The 13,228-nt window shown below is 47.8% G+C and overlaps 1 protein-coding gene across 22 annotated transcripts in view; it reads right to left on the bottom strand.

Annotated features, from left to right (window-relative positions):
* LOC139989767 (protein turtle) overlaps positions 1–13,228 on the bottom strand; it is a 156,689-nt gene that overhangs the window by 11,615 nt on the left and 131,846 nt on the right. For 12 of the 22 annotated variants that reach the window (XR_011800404.1, XR_011800405.1, XM_072008335.1 and 9 more), the window contains 10 exons: positions 11,788–12,111; positions 7,869–8,156; positions 7,384–7,793; positions 6,809–7,080; positions 6,358–6,530; positions 6,057–6,125; positions 4,675–4,755; positions 2,689–2,874; positions 2,359–2,586; positions 2,019–2,112 (listed from right to left, as the gene is read on the bottom strand). Coding sequence is in view for 20 of the 22 variants with exons in the window: in XM_072008335.1 (XP_071864436.1) it covers positions 2,019–2,112; positions 2,359–2,586; positions 2,689–2,874; positions 4,675–4,755; positions 6,057–6,125; positions 6,358–6,530; positions 6,809–7,080; positions 7,384–7,793; positions 7,869–8,156; positions 11,788–12,111 (2,125 nt within the window). In the remaining 2 variants the exon portion in view is untranslated. The remainder of the gene's footprint in view (positions 1–2,018; positions 2,113–2,358; positions 2,587–2,688; positions 2,875–4,674; positions 4,756–6,056; positions 6,126–6,357; positions 6,531–6,808; positions 7,081–7,383; positions 7,794–7,868; positions 8,157–11,787; positions 12,112–13,228) is intronic. The other 10 variants (XM_072008343.1, XM_072008344.1, XM_072008345.1 and 7 more) reach the window with 8 other exon arrangements.

Genomic DNA, 13,228 nt, shown 5'->3' with positions numbered 1-13,228 from the left:
GAAAAATAGAGGGGGGAGTTGGGAGTTGGGGTTGGGTTTGGTGGTGGATCGTGGGGAAAGAAAAAAAAGAAAAAAGAAAACGAACGTCGAACGACAAACGAAATGGCTCGTCGCGGGAAACAAAGGCGACATACGATCCAGAATAGGCATCACTGCAGTCGTATTGTGGACTTTTGGATGCCACGATGGAAATCATAATAGTCGGCTGAGTACCCGTTACTACACGTGCAGTCCGCTTGGCGTGATTTCAAAGCTGAACACCTTATCATTGGTTATCGAGGCCGATTTTCATACGTACGTACGGTTCGTCGGGAAATGCGATGACGTCGGCGAACGTGCTCTTTCGCGATCGTACGTTTCCGTGCGATCATTTTCTCTCTCGAGAACTATTCTCTCTGGTGTCGTTCATTGAACAACCCGCTCTCTGTTTTGCTTTTGTGCTTGTCTAGTGGCAACAGAAGCTGCACGCTGACGCGACGGAAGGTGAGCGCGAGGCTCGAGCGAACAGCGTCCGATCCGATCCCGGATCGACTCCTCTCTTTCCTTTTCTTTTTCTTTTATCGGCACATGTTCCGAGGTACCAGATCGAGGAAGAAGAAAAAAAAATTGGCCAGTTTTTCGGGTGGCGAATAGTTGGATTGACCGAGGTACGTATCGATCGCGGTTAGAAAAGGGAAAATTCGGATAGGATTTTTATTCTCGTGTCTCGCGTTTCGGTCGCGTGCCGTGCCCTAACTTTCTCCCCTATTCGAGGATGGAATTATAAAATAAGGAGGGAACAATTTGGACCATATCCATATAACCCGACACGAGTCGAATATGTAACTTGACGAAATCGAGTTATTTCGGTGGAAAACCGAGACCGAAATTATTCGGATCCAGGGACCAGGTCGAATGCAAAAGTATCGCTCGATTGTTCGCTCGTGCCCAAAGACCGCAATGCACACGCAAAGGCGGACGCCAATATACATATGTAGGTGCGTTGATCGTTTCTCCAACCTCGTCCAAAATACCTCTGCTGCTGCGGTTTAGTCTGCCGGTTTTTCATCGCCATGCGATGCATCTAACAATAAGTACGCGGCTCGCGTTCTATTATATATTGCGCAAGATCAAAAGAGGGTTTCCATTTATTCTATCCTCGTCTTTACTTTCCCTTGTATTATATTCTCGTGTATTTTACGTTTGTTTGTCTCATTATTTCTTTATTTTGCAACGACAAATGGATGTGACTGCCGTTTTCGTAAAAGTGGATCGAGACGGTGAAAGGAGAGAACGAGAAGATTCTCTCCTACGTCTCTCTCCCGACTTACAAGTTACTCAGAGATATGTTATTAAAGAGAGTCTCGTTCGTGCAATAATGCTTACTTGCCTTCCACACGTCACCCGTGTATCATAAAAGATGGTCATCGAAACTCTATCGTTTGAATTTTAAACGCAAGCAAGATAGTCGTGCGAACGACACGTCTATCATGTATATATATATATGATATATATATATATGTTTGTGTGTGTATATATGTATATATATACATGTAAATATATATACATATATACACACATATATGTTTATCCGTGATAATAAAAATGTATATGCATAATATCGGGTATATAGCTCGAATATTTTGTTTGCTATTAATTACTCGTGAGAGGTTTCTTAAATGCTTGCGGTGCTTCGGTCGCCTAATGCTCGTAAGAAGGGGTGGAGTGGACTTAATTGCTAGCTCTGGCTAAACCTAAGTGATGGATGTATATATCTCTTCAAGGTCGTAGCTGCACCGGCTTCACGGTCCTCCCTTTGTTCGGGCAGGACGTATCTTTCGTTTTCACAATTGTCCAAGCGTTTCGTTGATCACAGAACGATGCTGGAACGAACCGTAAACTCGAGTGCAGATACGATCTCTTCAGTCTACGTCCTCGATTTGTAATTAATCTTCGATAGATTCCCAATCGGGGGATCGAAAACTTAGATAAAGTCGGAACCTGTGGGGAAGACAGAACTTTCGGAGACAGACACTCACTTTTTCAAAGGCACTGTTCCCTGGGGCCCTTGCCCTGCGCCGTTCCTGGCGTCGGTAACCCGGCAGGCCACCATACTATACGCTGAAAGCAGTTCTACAATGTTACAAGATTATGTTAAATGAGTAAGTGTTCAGGGTTCACAGGTGCTTGCCCAGCTCCTGCGTTACCAGGCCGTTCTCGTCTCCTTTTCGAGTTAAAGGGAAAACCACGAATCCCAAGCGAATGCCAAAGAATAAATTGCTAGAAAGGAGACGAAACGACCTCGAGCCCAGGTGCGGGTAAGACTCGAAGGAATAAGTCAAATGATCGATTAACTCGCTCTCCACGACCCAGCCCTACCTTTCTCCTGTTTTCGTCTTTTCCGTTTATTGCAAATCTTCACCGCGCATATGCTGAGGATGATCGCAACGATGAAGAAGAGTATACCGCCAACGACGCCCGCGGTGATCGCCTTGTGCTTCACTCGAGCCGGCACCGGGAATTTCACCTGCTCGCTGGCGCCGTAATTGGTCGCCGAGTTGGCGAACACTTGGAAATAATAGGTTCTACCACCGACCAAATTCTTCACTGTACTCGCAGTCAGAATCGTTGTGATACAAGAAAACATAAAAAAGACTTCGTTTAACCATCGTTGTTGTTTATTTGTGACAAAATGAAAGAAGAACGTACCCAAATAGCTGGTTTCTTCGGGTCGGATCTGTCCCTTGTTGAGCGTTTTCCAGGGTCCGTCCGTCTTATATTTGATGGTGTAGTATTGAATGAGATGATTACGTTCCACAGGGGCTTCCCAGGATATCAGGAAACCGTTACTGACCTCCGTCACCGTGAGATTTTTGGGAGGACCTGGCTTTGGTCCTGACGATTTATACCGTATTAGTAGAAACGACAGACAGAGAAACATTTTACATAAAGAATAAAGCGGGATATGTCCGGTGTTATACTCGACGACCATACCGTATGTGTAATTCCCTTCTCAAGGATTTCCATCGGGCGTTTATTCGCATTCCTGCGCGTAACTCTATGGTTACGGGGGAAACAGTGACGAAATTGGGATTACAACCGCTAATAAGGCTAACGAATGAACGCCGGAAGTAATTAGGTCGTAACATTATATACATATGTAAGTAGTGACGAAAGAAGATGAGCTCACGCGTCTCCGATTCCATCGAGACGTTACATCAACATCATCTATCCCGCAATATCGTAATGCATTAACGTTACCGTTTGTCAAGATTTATTTGCCGTCATCTCGATGTTTAGTCGAGAGAAATTAAAAAAAAAGACAAGCAAAAGACAAGTAAACTTGATAAAAGGAGAGATTAATAAAAAAAAAAAAAAAAAACGCGCGCGCGTACGTAGTTCTGCGTTGCCGATGAAATTCCCTGGCAATATTCGTAATTATTTGCATCCGTTAAACAGTATCACGGCACAATATGATAAATTTTCACGATGGAAAAATATACGTGATTGAAGCGGCCGATATTTCTGCGATCGTTTCTGCGGTATTTACAATGTACCTATTTGTTAACTTCATTTCCGCGGCCGTGCACGCTGCGCCGAATAAATTGTCGACCACACAGCCGGCAACGTGTGCACTAGGAAATGTGCAAACGGAAAACAGACGCACACGAGGACGCGTGCCCGCACCTACCCCCTTTAATCGTGCAGGCACAAAAATATAAATGGGTTCTCGATGGAGGCGCCGCGCTGTGGCGTCCGGGAATACCGTGAATAACTGGAACGCGGTTATTGTATTCGCGAAAAGCTTTTTACCAATGTAACGGCCACGAATGGCTGCAATTAATTCGCGCCAGTCGAATGGAAATTTCTCCCCGCAAAGGCGACCCTTGCGTTTTTGTTCGACCGTACTCGTTTCGATCGTCGCACCGTGCACGCTCGATGCGACCGAGTTCCACTCGAAACCAAACTCTCCGCTTCTCGATATCAGCCGCCAACCCTTCACCCCTCCTTTCCCTTTCCTTTCGTACGTCCGTTTCTATTGAATTCGAGTACATTATCTCGACGAATAATTTGGGGGAAAAAGTTCGTTTGTCGGATGGCGAGCGGAGCACGCGAAACAACGACGAGAATCGAGTCTCCGTCGACTGAAAGACGAAAAAATTCAGTGGGTCGAAACAGGTCCGTGCTTCGCTCCGAAAACAAACGTAATTCCGGCCGCGAGACAAAATCAGGCCGGACGACGAAAACGACCCAACAAAAAGCTAACAAACAGGCAGAACAATCGAAACGAGAACCAACTTGGTGGTCGACCGCGTGTCCTCTGTTAACGAGATTACGCGTTTCCTCGACGCTTTCGGTCTTTATTGACTTTTTATGTTGCTCGCGCGCTGTCGACAAAATTTACGCCAGTCCCGTACAGCATCGTGAATGACAATTGATTTTGATGCAAAGGCTTCGCTTTCCCTTCTTCTCGTGTTTATTGTCCCCTTCTGATCACGTTACGGTATTTAGACGTTTGGATACGGGGCAAGGATAGACGAGGAGAGATAGTCGATAGAAAACACAACTGGGAAAAGGCTAAAATAAATTTCATATTGAGTGCGACTGAAAGTGTTTATAAACCGATTACAACACGAAGAAAATTGTACGAATACACACGGTAGAGTAAATAAATTAAAGAAAAGAAATTGATACCTTTCGGGCGCATGATTGGCGGGAACACTGGGTTGCCGGTAGAATCGGTCGGTAATATGAGAGTATTATGATCTAAGATGTCTGAAACGAGAGCAAAGAAAACGGCAATCGTGAGAAATCAGATGGGAGTCGAAAGACAAGTGGATCCGGTGGTCCGGGGTGACTGGTCGTGCCTTAATAATAGGTCGCAGAGAGCAGGATCGGTGCAGAGGAGATCCTCGCGAATCCGATCCACCGGAATTCTCGTTAAGCTGGCTGTAATCGTGTTACTCGAGGCGGGCTAACGAGTTTCGAGACCGTTGATGCGTAGACAGCGACGAATGGGGAATGGAAAGAGGCAAAAATTGAAGCGCGGCGAAAGAAAGATGCGGGTGAAGGGAAAGGGAAAGAGAAAGGAAAAGAGAAAGGGAAAGGGACAGGGACAGAGAAAGGGAAAGGGAAAGGGAAAGGGACGTTGGACGTACCTGGGGTTCTCGTGGCACCACTGTACGAGAAAAAATTCGGACGGTTGTTCGTGGCTCGTTCCCGAGTTATTAGCGGAAATTTCTGATCTCGACACGTTATTAATATGGAAATGCCGGAAAAATGGACGAATCGGGTCACGGTTTTACGATCTCACGGGATTACGAATTGCATACGGATGTATGAAACAAAAATTTACTAGATATAGAAGTTTACGAGTGTGGATGCGTATGTATGTGTGTATGGTAGAAGCGAACGCACGAAACGAAGCAAGTTGGAGATCGGCGGCGTCGTCCTTGTCTTTGCAACGAGAACCGGATAAAAATCTGTACAAGCTCGTGCAGGAAAAATCAAGGTACAATATGTACAAATGGGAGGCAATGACCCGGCAGATTCGAGGGAAGGAAATAAAAGAGGTAACAGAATGAACGGCTCGATGGGTTTTCCGATACGATAAGTCGCGACGGAAGTCTTCGTTCCCTTCCTCTTTGCTTCTTCTTTTAGGTGAGGTGAGTTTTAGCGTTAACTTTGAAATTCTCGCGCAGAATCGCTATTTCCAGCAGCGAAGCTTCATAAACATCGGTCACGGAGAAGAGAGGGAAGCTTTCTTCCGCGCAAGCCATCTTTACGAAATCGTTCAACCGAGATTCTTTGTTAGCTCGTTTCGAAGCTCGTCCGTTTTCAGAGAGAAAGAGCGAGCGAGCGAGTGAGCGAGAAGGAGCGGGAGAAAGCCCAGAATCGGACGGTTTTATGGTCGATCGCGTTCAAATACAAAATCGTTCCTTTGATTTCGGGGCTACAGCTTTTGCGGTAGCGTCGAGTTGTTTCGGTGCTTGCCGGCTGCCTCTACTCACGGAAACGACTTTTCCGACATCGATTACTAGTTGTACGAATAGGTACGATTGAAACGACGATCTTACCGCTTTCGTCCGTGGGTGGAGCATGACCGGCGCTCGATGATGGAGTCGCTGAGTGTGTCAGTGCCACGTCTTCGAGAGTGAAGCGATTGAAAAAAGAAGGAAAAGAAGAATTGCATAGGATGCGATTTGTTAGTCATGTTAACATGGACAAAGACCGTTAATTGCAGCGATAGCGATATTCGTTCGACAGTCGATTGTCGCGAAACAGAGAGTTCCGGATTGTAACGAACGATTATCGCGAGAGATCATACGGCACCTTGTATCACCGATCCGATTATACCAAAAGTTCAAAGATCGTTACCAAGTGTCCTGATGGTAATGAGTTTGCTCAGCATCCCATCGCCCAGAGCGTTCTTCCCGATCACTTGGAATTCGTACAGCGTACCTGGTGTTAGGCTGTTGATCGTTACCGTCGTGCTTCCAGACGGAGTTACTGGAATCGTTTTCCATTCCGACGTACCAGATTCTCTGTACCTGCGTTAAACAGAAACCAAAGTTTCCTATAAACTCATTCCAAAACGTACATACTTAGTTCGACACTCGAAACAACGTACTCATTTACGAGTTTGCTCTCGGAATGCCATTCTAACCGATATTGCAGGCGCCACGTACCATGGTCACATTACGTTCCAGGTGAACATACTCGAAAGTACTATTCCAAAACCGTTTGTACTTAGAAACTACTTGAAACGCCATCAACAGCTCCCGTTCGACACGAGAATTCGAGTAAACAGCCGGAGTATCAAACTCACCAGATAGTATAATCCTGTTTGTAATCAGGTCCTCCAGAGTATCCCGGCAGCCAAGTCAACGAGACCGCGAACTCGGTCGCAGTCCCGGATACGTTGTACGGTGCGTGGGGTTGCGTGCCTTCGACGATCAACTGCGTGGAGGCCGATATGGTTGCCACCTCGTTCGACGCGACGCATTGGTAGAAGCCAAAGTCCGCGCGTCGAAGGCTCTCGATTGTTAAATTGCCACCGACGATTTTGGCCCGGTTGCGTTGAATGGACGCGCCATCCCTCTGCACAATGAAAATCACGATGCAACTCGAGCCGAGCATTATACGACCAACGAGTTGGACACGCCGCGAAATTGAAACGTTCTATCGGAATCTCGACAACCCGTTAACCGATCAGACTTTTATTCTGCCGCGCGACCGGGATACTAAACCAATGACAAACCGAAACGCCGCCGAAAAGTCTAGGATATACAAGGATTCCCAGTATCCGGTTAATATTCGCCGATTATGTTTCCAATCGAGCGAATGGATCTTGCGCGACTTTATTCTATAATACGTCGAGTACTCTTTTTCGGCGATGCATACCCGGTGCCACTGTATCGTGGGCTTCTGCGTGCCCTCGGCTTCCTGAGCGTCGCAGTGCATCTCCACCGTTTCGCCGACTTTCTTCTGATAGATGGGTTCTGGTTCAAGAGTGAAGACGGGTGGATTTCGCACGAGAACTTCCATCGGTCCAGAACTTCCCTGTGTGCCCTGCGCATTGTAAGGCGTACAGGTGTATCGACCTTGATGATTCTCATTGACCCGTGTAAAGAGCAGGGAGCCATTGTTCATCACGACGATATCCTTCGTTTGATAGGGCTCGAGCAATCGTTTGTCCTTTGTCCACGTGACGTACTGAAGGGTAGGATTCGCTTTTATGTAACATTGGACCACACCAGCCAGTCGAAACGGCAGGTATTGCACCGTGGGGGTGAACGTGACTTTCGCTGGATCTGAAACGCCGTGTATTTAACTGTAAAAGTCTTTCGGTAACAATTATCGCTCGCGAAACATCGCCGATGACTCACATTCTACGTTAAGGTAAGCGCTGGCGCTTTGCGGGTCGCCGATGCCGTTTGTCACCTCGCACAGATACTGGCCAGAGTCGTCGGCGCTAACGGGATTGATCACGAGACTGCCGTCCGGTTTGATCGATACTCTGGTGTCCAACGCCGAGAGTTCCGTTACCGGAGCTCCCTCGCGGAACCAACGTACAGTCACGTTGCCGGGCAGAGCTTTCGCCTCGCAAGAAAACTGAACTTTTTCGCCCTCCAGCTTGGTCTGGTTCGTTGGTGGCACGGTGATCACCGCTCCGCCTGCAAATCGCAAAGAATAACGTTAGAATGAATTCGAAATCGACGCAAATCGATGTGAAACGACGCGAAGTCGACGCGATCGCAAAAAAGCCAGCGGAGGGATAGCGCTCGTCAGGGACGATACCGATTTCTGGCACGCTAGCAGCTTGTCAATGTCAGTCTGTCTGGCTGATGCCGGAAATGCGGCGGCCAACCAATATCCTGACCGAAACGACGAGCCTGTCGCAGGAGCTTTTAACTTGGCCTGGCGCGGAAGCGTATCACGAAACGAGATTTCATCGTTCGGTTGTTCGTGTCGATCGAGTCCGCGCGAAAACCAGTCCACTAGACGACGTCGATAAGTAAACAAATGGAAAGAGCGATAGATATTCTCCATTTAGTGAGCCCGATGAATAGAAGGCTCTATAATGGACTGGATTGTTATTTTAGAAACGTCGTTTCGCGCCAGAGGAAGAACTACGCCCCGAAACTGCGGATCGATTCGAACGAGAGACTCGTTCCGACCGGTGAAACGATCAACAAAGTTTTCGTTCCGTGGAATTCTCTTGCGTATTTAGAGCGGACGAGGCCGAATCGGTGACGAGTTTCGAACGGAAGTTACGTGGACAAAAAGAAAAACAGAAAGAAAACGGACCCGCGTTTTAGCCAATACGCCTCGCCGCTTCAAAACTGACTGTCTTTTCTTTGGACGACTTTTCGCTCTGTGTCTCGGCAAAAAGACTTAACAGAACGCATTATATTCTCGTTGATATCCAAAAGATCGTGTCCTATGAGCATGCACGTGGAATTTTAAAACTTGCGAGACTTTCGAGACAGAGGAACGCATTCTCGGTCGCGCGGCTGAATATCTCCACGCATAATGGGAAGAAATCGATCCTGCGTGACAAAAGTCCTTCCAACTTTTCTCGGTATTCACTGGTACTTTCTGGAATCTGATCTATCTTCACTGGGCGGGAATTAAGCTGGCTGCCATTCTGGCTGCCATTCGTTCGTGGGAACAACCATTTTCTCGACTCGAGGAAGGAGTCGCGCGCCACGATTTCCCGAATAGATTTCTGCTGTTTCCGTTTCTGCACCGGCGAAACTCGCCAAGTTCATCGACGAAAATTAATCGTTATTCGATCGGAATCCGCTCATCGCGGGGTTCTTCGACCGTTGTGCCCCGAAACAATGAAACGGCGCACGGTCGAATCGACGCGGGGTTCGTAGGAAACCACAACCGCGAGCGTAAAACGGTAGCGGAGCATGCCGCGGATTCCGCTACGTTGAAAACTCGCCAAGTTAACTTGGCGGACAAAGCGACGGAGGATCCTTACAATCGGGACGATGAAATTCAACGACGGAGTTCAGACGCGTGCGCCTTGCGGATGACAACGCGATGAATTTAAAAGCAGCCACTCGATAAATATTCACAAGTCGGATTTAAAACTTTTCGCCCGTGAGAGCAATGAATCTGAGAATAGAGCGCGTCGCCGACGCTCGTCCGGAAACTTGAAAGCAATCGATACGTCGGTTTAAGACGAACAAAGCCTCCCAATCTTCGCTTTTATTACGAGCCGAGATTACAAAAGGCAGATGTCGCGACAGCGTTCGTGTTTTCGACAATTCCAAGGGGGAAAAGAGTCGCTAGTCCGAGGGACACGACCCACGACCGAGAAGAAACGTCTCCGCGATAGAGATGAATTTCGGAGTAGGAAGCTCGGTAAATATTCAAAGAGCAGATTCAAAAGTTTCACGCTACCGCGGCACCGGGCGGAGCAAGTTGAGTTGAGCTCGGCAGCTCGAGGATCCTCTGCATTAATGGCGCAGTCTATTGGCGGTGTTTTATACGAGGAAGATGAGAGTCGTCTACTTTGCACTCACGGCTCACGGCCGCTCGTTCGTGACCGCGCGCCCAGATTCCAGCGAGATTTATTAACGTGAAACTTTTAGTGGGCTTTTGCCGAGTCCTCCGAATCTGCGTTCACGACTGACACGGATTTTTTACATGTCCATGTCGGATTAAGAGAAACTATCGAAACATTTCGTCGAATCCATAGAAATTGGCATTCGTCGAAATGATGACGCGAATTCGGTATGGCAAACCGATTACCTTCCGCTAAAATAGAGCGGAGAAGAATAGTACCGACATGGCGCGTCGATCATGAAAATCGATGCGTCGGTCAATGTATTAAATCGGCCGGTCGTTAACTGGAGGAAAACCACGGAGGGGAAAGACGTCAGCGCGATGATGAAGACGAATGTTCCCGCGGCCTCGTAACGAAGCTTACAAATCTGCGGCACCGATGGCAAACGAGGCCAGGGACTGAGGGTAGAAAAAGAGACGGTACGCGGAGTGCTCGAGACAAATCGCCTTTTAACTCGGCCCGCCGCGAAGAACATCCTAATTGGCTTTGACTACCACAACCGCACCGTCCGGAACCGACCTTCTAACGCGAATTTTATCGCGCGCACTCAGCGATCGATATCGCATCGACGCATCGGTTTACGATCTGCCTGGAAACGTAATGGATGCACCGGTCTGTCAGATATTTCCAATGCTGCTGGCTGTGGAATGTCCGCACCGACCAATCGTTATTATCCTTCCCGTGGGTTCCATCGAAAGCGCCTTTCAAACTCGGCGAGAGATAAGAGCAGTGCGTTTCTTTCCTCCTCGTTGCAATAATACTTAGGCGATACCTAGAATTCCAGTTAATTAAAATATCCGTGCCGAAGGGAGCGTAGAAAGATGAAACGGCTCGTCCGGTCAATTTTACGAGCATTCCGAGCAGATTCGGGAATTAAAAACGACGTAAAAGTTACGTCGTTACCCAGAACGGCCAACCGATCCCATCGAGGACGATTCGCCCGAACGAGACTTTAAGAACTTCCATAAAATCGCGAAAAAGAAAAAAAAAAACGCGACCGATATCCACAGGAACTTGGTCTTATGAGTCCGAGCGGCACGGATGGATCTTTCCATCGATCAACAGACATCGATCGCGCGCCTCCTTCGCGCGAATCCAGCGACAAAAACCGAACTGATTGCATCGAGGCATTTTCTGACGACGCGGTTATCGGAATTTCATCATCGGTGCTCGATCGATTACCGTCTACCGAAAATACCCCGATAACTTCTAATAACAAGCCGCTCCGATAATTATCGTACCGATCCGGCGTATATTAATTATTGGCACGTACTAAATTTTTCCCCGCCCCTCACGCCGAGGTTATAAAGTTCGCTGAATTCACCGTAAAACCGCAAGACAATTCGTTGCCTGTAGATCGTACCTGCGGATGGTAAGAAGAGGAAATCCTGATAGGATTGCTAATGAATAACGAAGGATTTCGTGTTTTGGAAGTTTGACGAATGACCAAACTTTGCGACGCTGCCAAGATCAGAGCGTACTCGTAATTATTGCCGGAAAGTAGCGCGTTTAGATTAGCACATTTCTAAAACGAGCGTCGGTTTACGAGAGTTTTTATGGCAATCGCGCGTCACACCTTGTAGAAACGACGCCGAACGGAAGGCGTCGACCTTTACTGCTGTGTCTGATGATATCGGAGTGTCTGACGAGGAAGTAACCACTGACGTAGGAATATACACGTGTTCCGCTACACACACTCGTACTAGATCTGTTGTTTTACTCACCAGCGATTATAACGCGGGCCGTGTGACTGATTTGACCCTCCCCATTTCGTGCGATGCACGTGTAATCCCCGATGTCCTCGTTCTTGATCGTCGAGATTCTGAGCTCAGTGCCGTCGTTGAATATTCCGATGGTGGTCGACGGCTCGACTGGGTTCGCGTCCTTGTACCAGAGAATCTCCGGTGTCGGCGTACCCTCCGCTTGGCAGTTCAATATTATCGCGTCGCCCACGTTCACGTAGATCATCTCCTCTGGCGTGATGCTAAATTTTGGTGGCGCTACGAAAACGAACCAATCGTTTTTATCCTCCCGTGATACTCTTGGAACTGTAAGCAGATCGCGAGCGGAAAAGGTCGAACGTGACTGTGCGCGGTATCGAAAGTAGATCGGACCAGAATATGGTCAGACTAGCGGGCCGGCTGATTGCGATTCGTTTTTATCGATCGTCGAGTCGAAAGATGGAAACGCTAAAGTAGAGTAACACCGACGGGGTCGTCGAACGTGTTAGAATTGTTGGGAAGAAATCGCGACAACTACCACGCGATGGTGCATTACTCGAAGGAAACGGCATTAAGGGAACAATCAAACCCTCGAATCGCGCGGACGTTTAGAAAACGCTTCCGCGCCGCTCTTCCAACGTTTTTATCTTCGATGAGTTTCCATCCAGGGGGAATCACGACGGCCCTTCAACAACTTCGACGACCGCCGTAGCACAAAGGAACGTCCATTTTCGCCGCGTAAAGCGCGCTCTTCCTCGTGTATTTGATAGAACAGAAACGGTCGGAGCTGGACAAGGACGAAAGAGGAAAGAGAGCAAGCAATCGGTCACCGAGAAAATTTGTCAAGATAGATGACAGGAAAATTTATTGGAATATAGTCGAAGCGTCAAACAGCTCTCTCTCTCTCTCTCTCTCTCTCTCATTCTTCTTGATCGTTTTAATAAGCTTGATCGTGCTTTCGTCTTCGGTACGATCGTCTCCGTTCCATTGTTTGTTCTCGGCATCGTTAATACAGCGATACCTGGCCATAGAATCGTATGCACGTTGATCGTATTCGGAAAGATATATCACGGCAAATATCATAAAGAGAAAAACAGAAATGGAAGATATGAACAAGGCCGAAAGCGAGAACGCTGGGAGGAAGAAAGGGGAAACAGTTTACGAGTGTGACGTGAGTAAACGACCGGCCAGAGACAATTTCAAAAGTACAAAGAGAGATTCTGAGCGCTTTCGCTGGACGAGTGGTTCTCCTCTTTTTGATGCCGCTGGCAAATCCTTAGTTGTCGCAATCGCTGACATTGTCGACATCTTCCTCGCCGTTGTCATTGCTGTTGTTGACGACGACGATGACGCGGTCGAGTGTGGCCGTTGGCTCGACGTATATGCAGAAACCGAGAGGCGAAACAGCGGAGAAAAGCTCGTTGGAGGAAACGGCGCAGCAGCG

This window comes from Bombus fervidus, chromosome 8 (assembly GCF_041682495.2).
Source record: "Bombus fervidus isolate BK054 chromosome 8, iyBomFerv1, whole genome shotgun sequence".
In the NCBI taxonomy this organism is placed as follows: Eukaryota; Metazoa; Arthropoda; class Insecta; order Hymenoptera; family Apidae; genus Bombus; species Bombus fervidus.
This window is presented reverse-complemented; position numbering and strand designations above follow the sequence as displayed.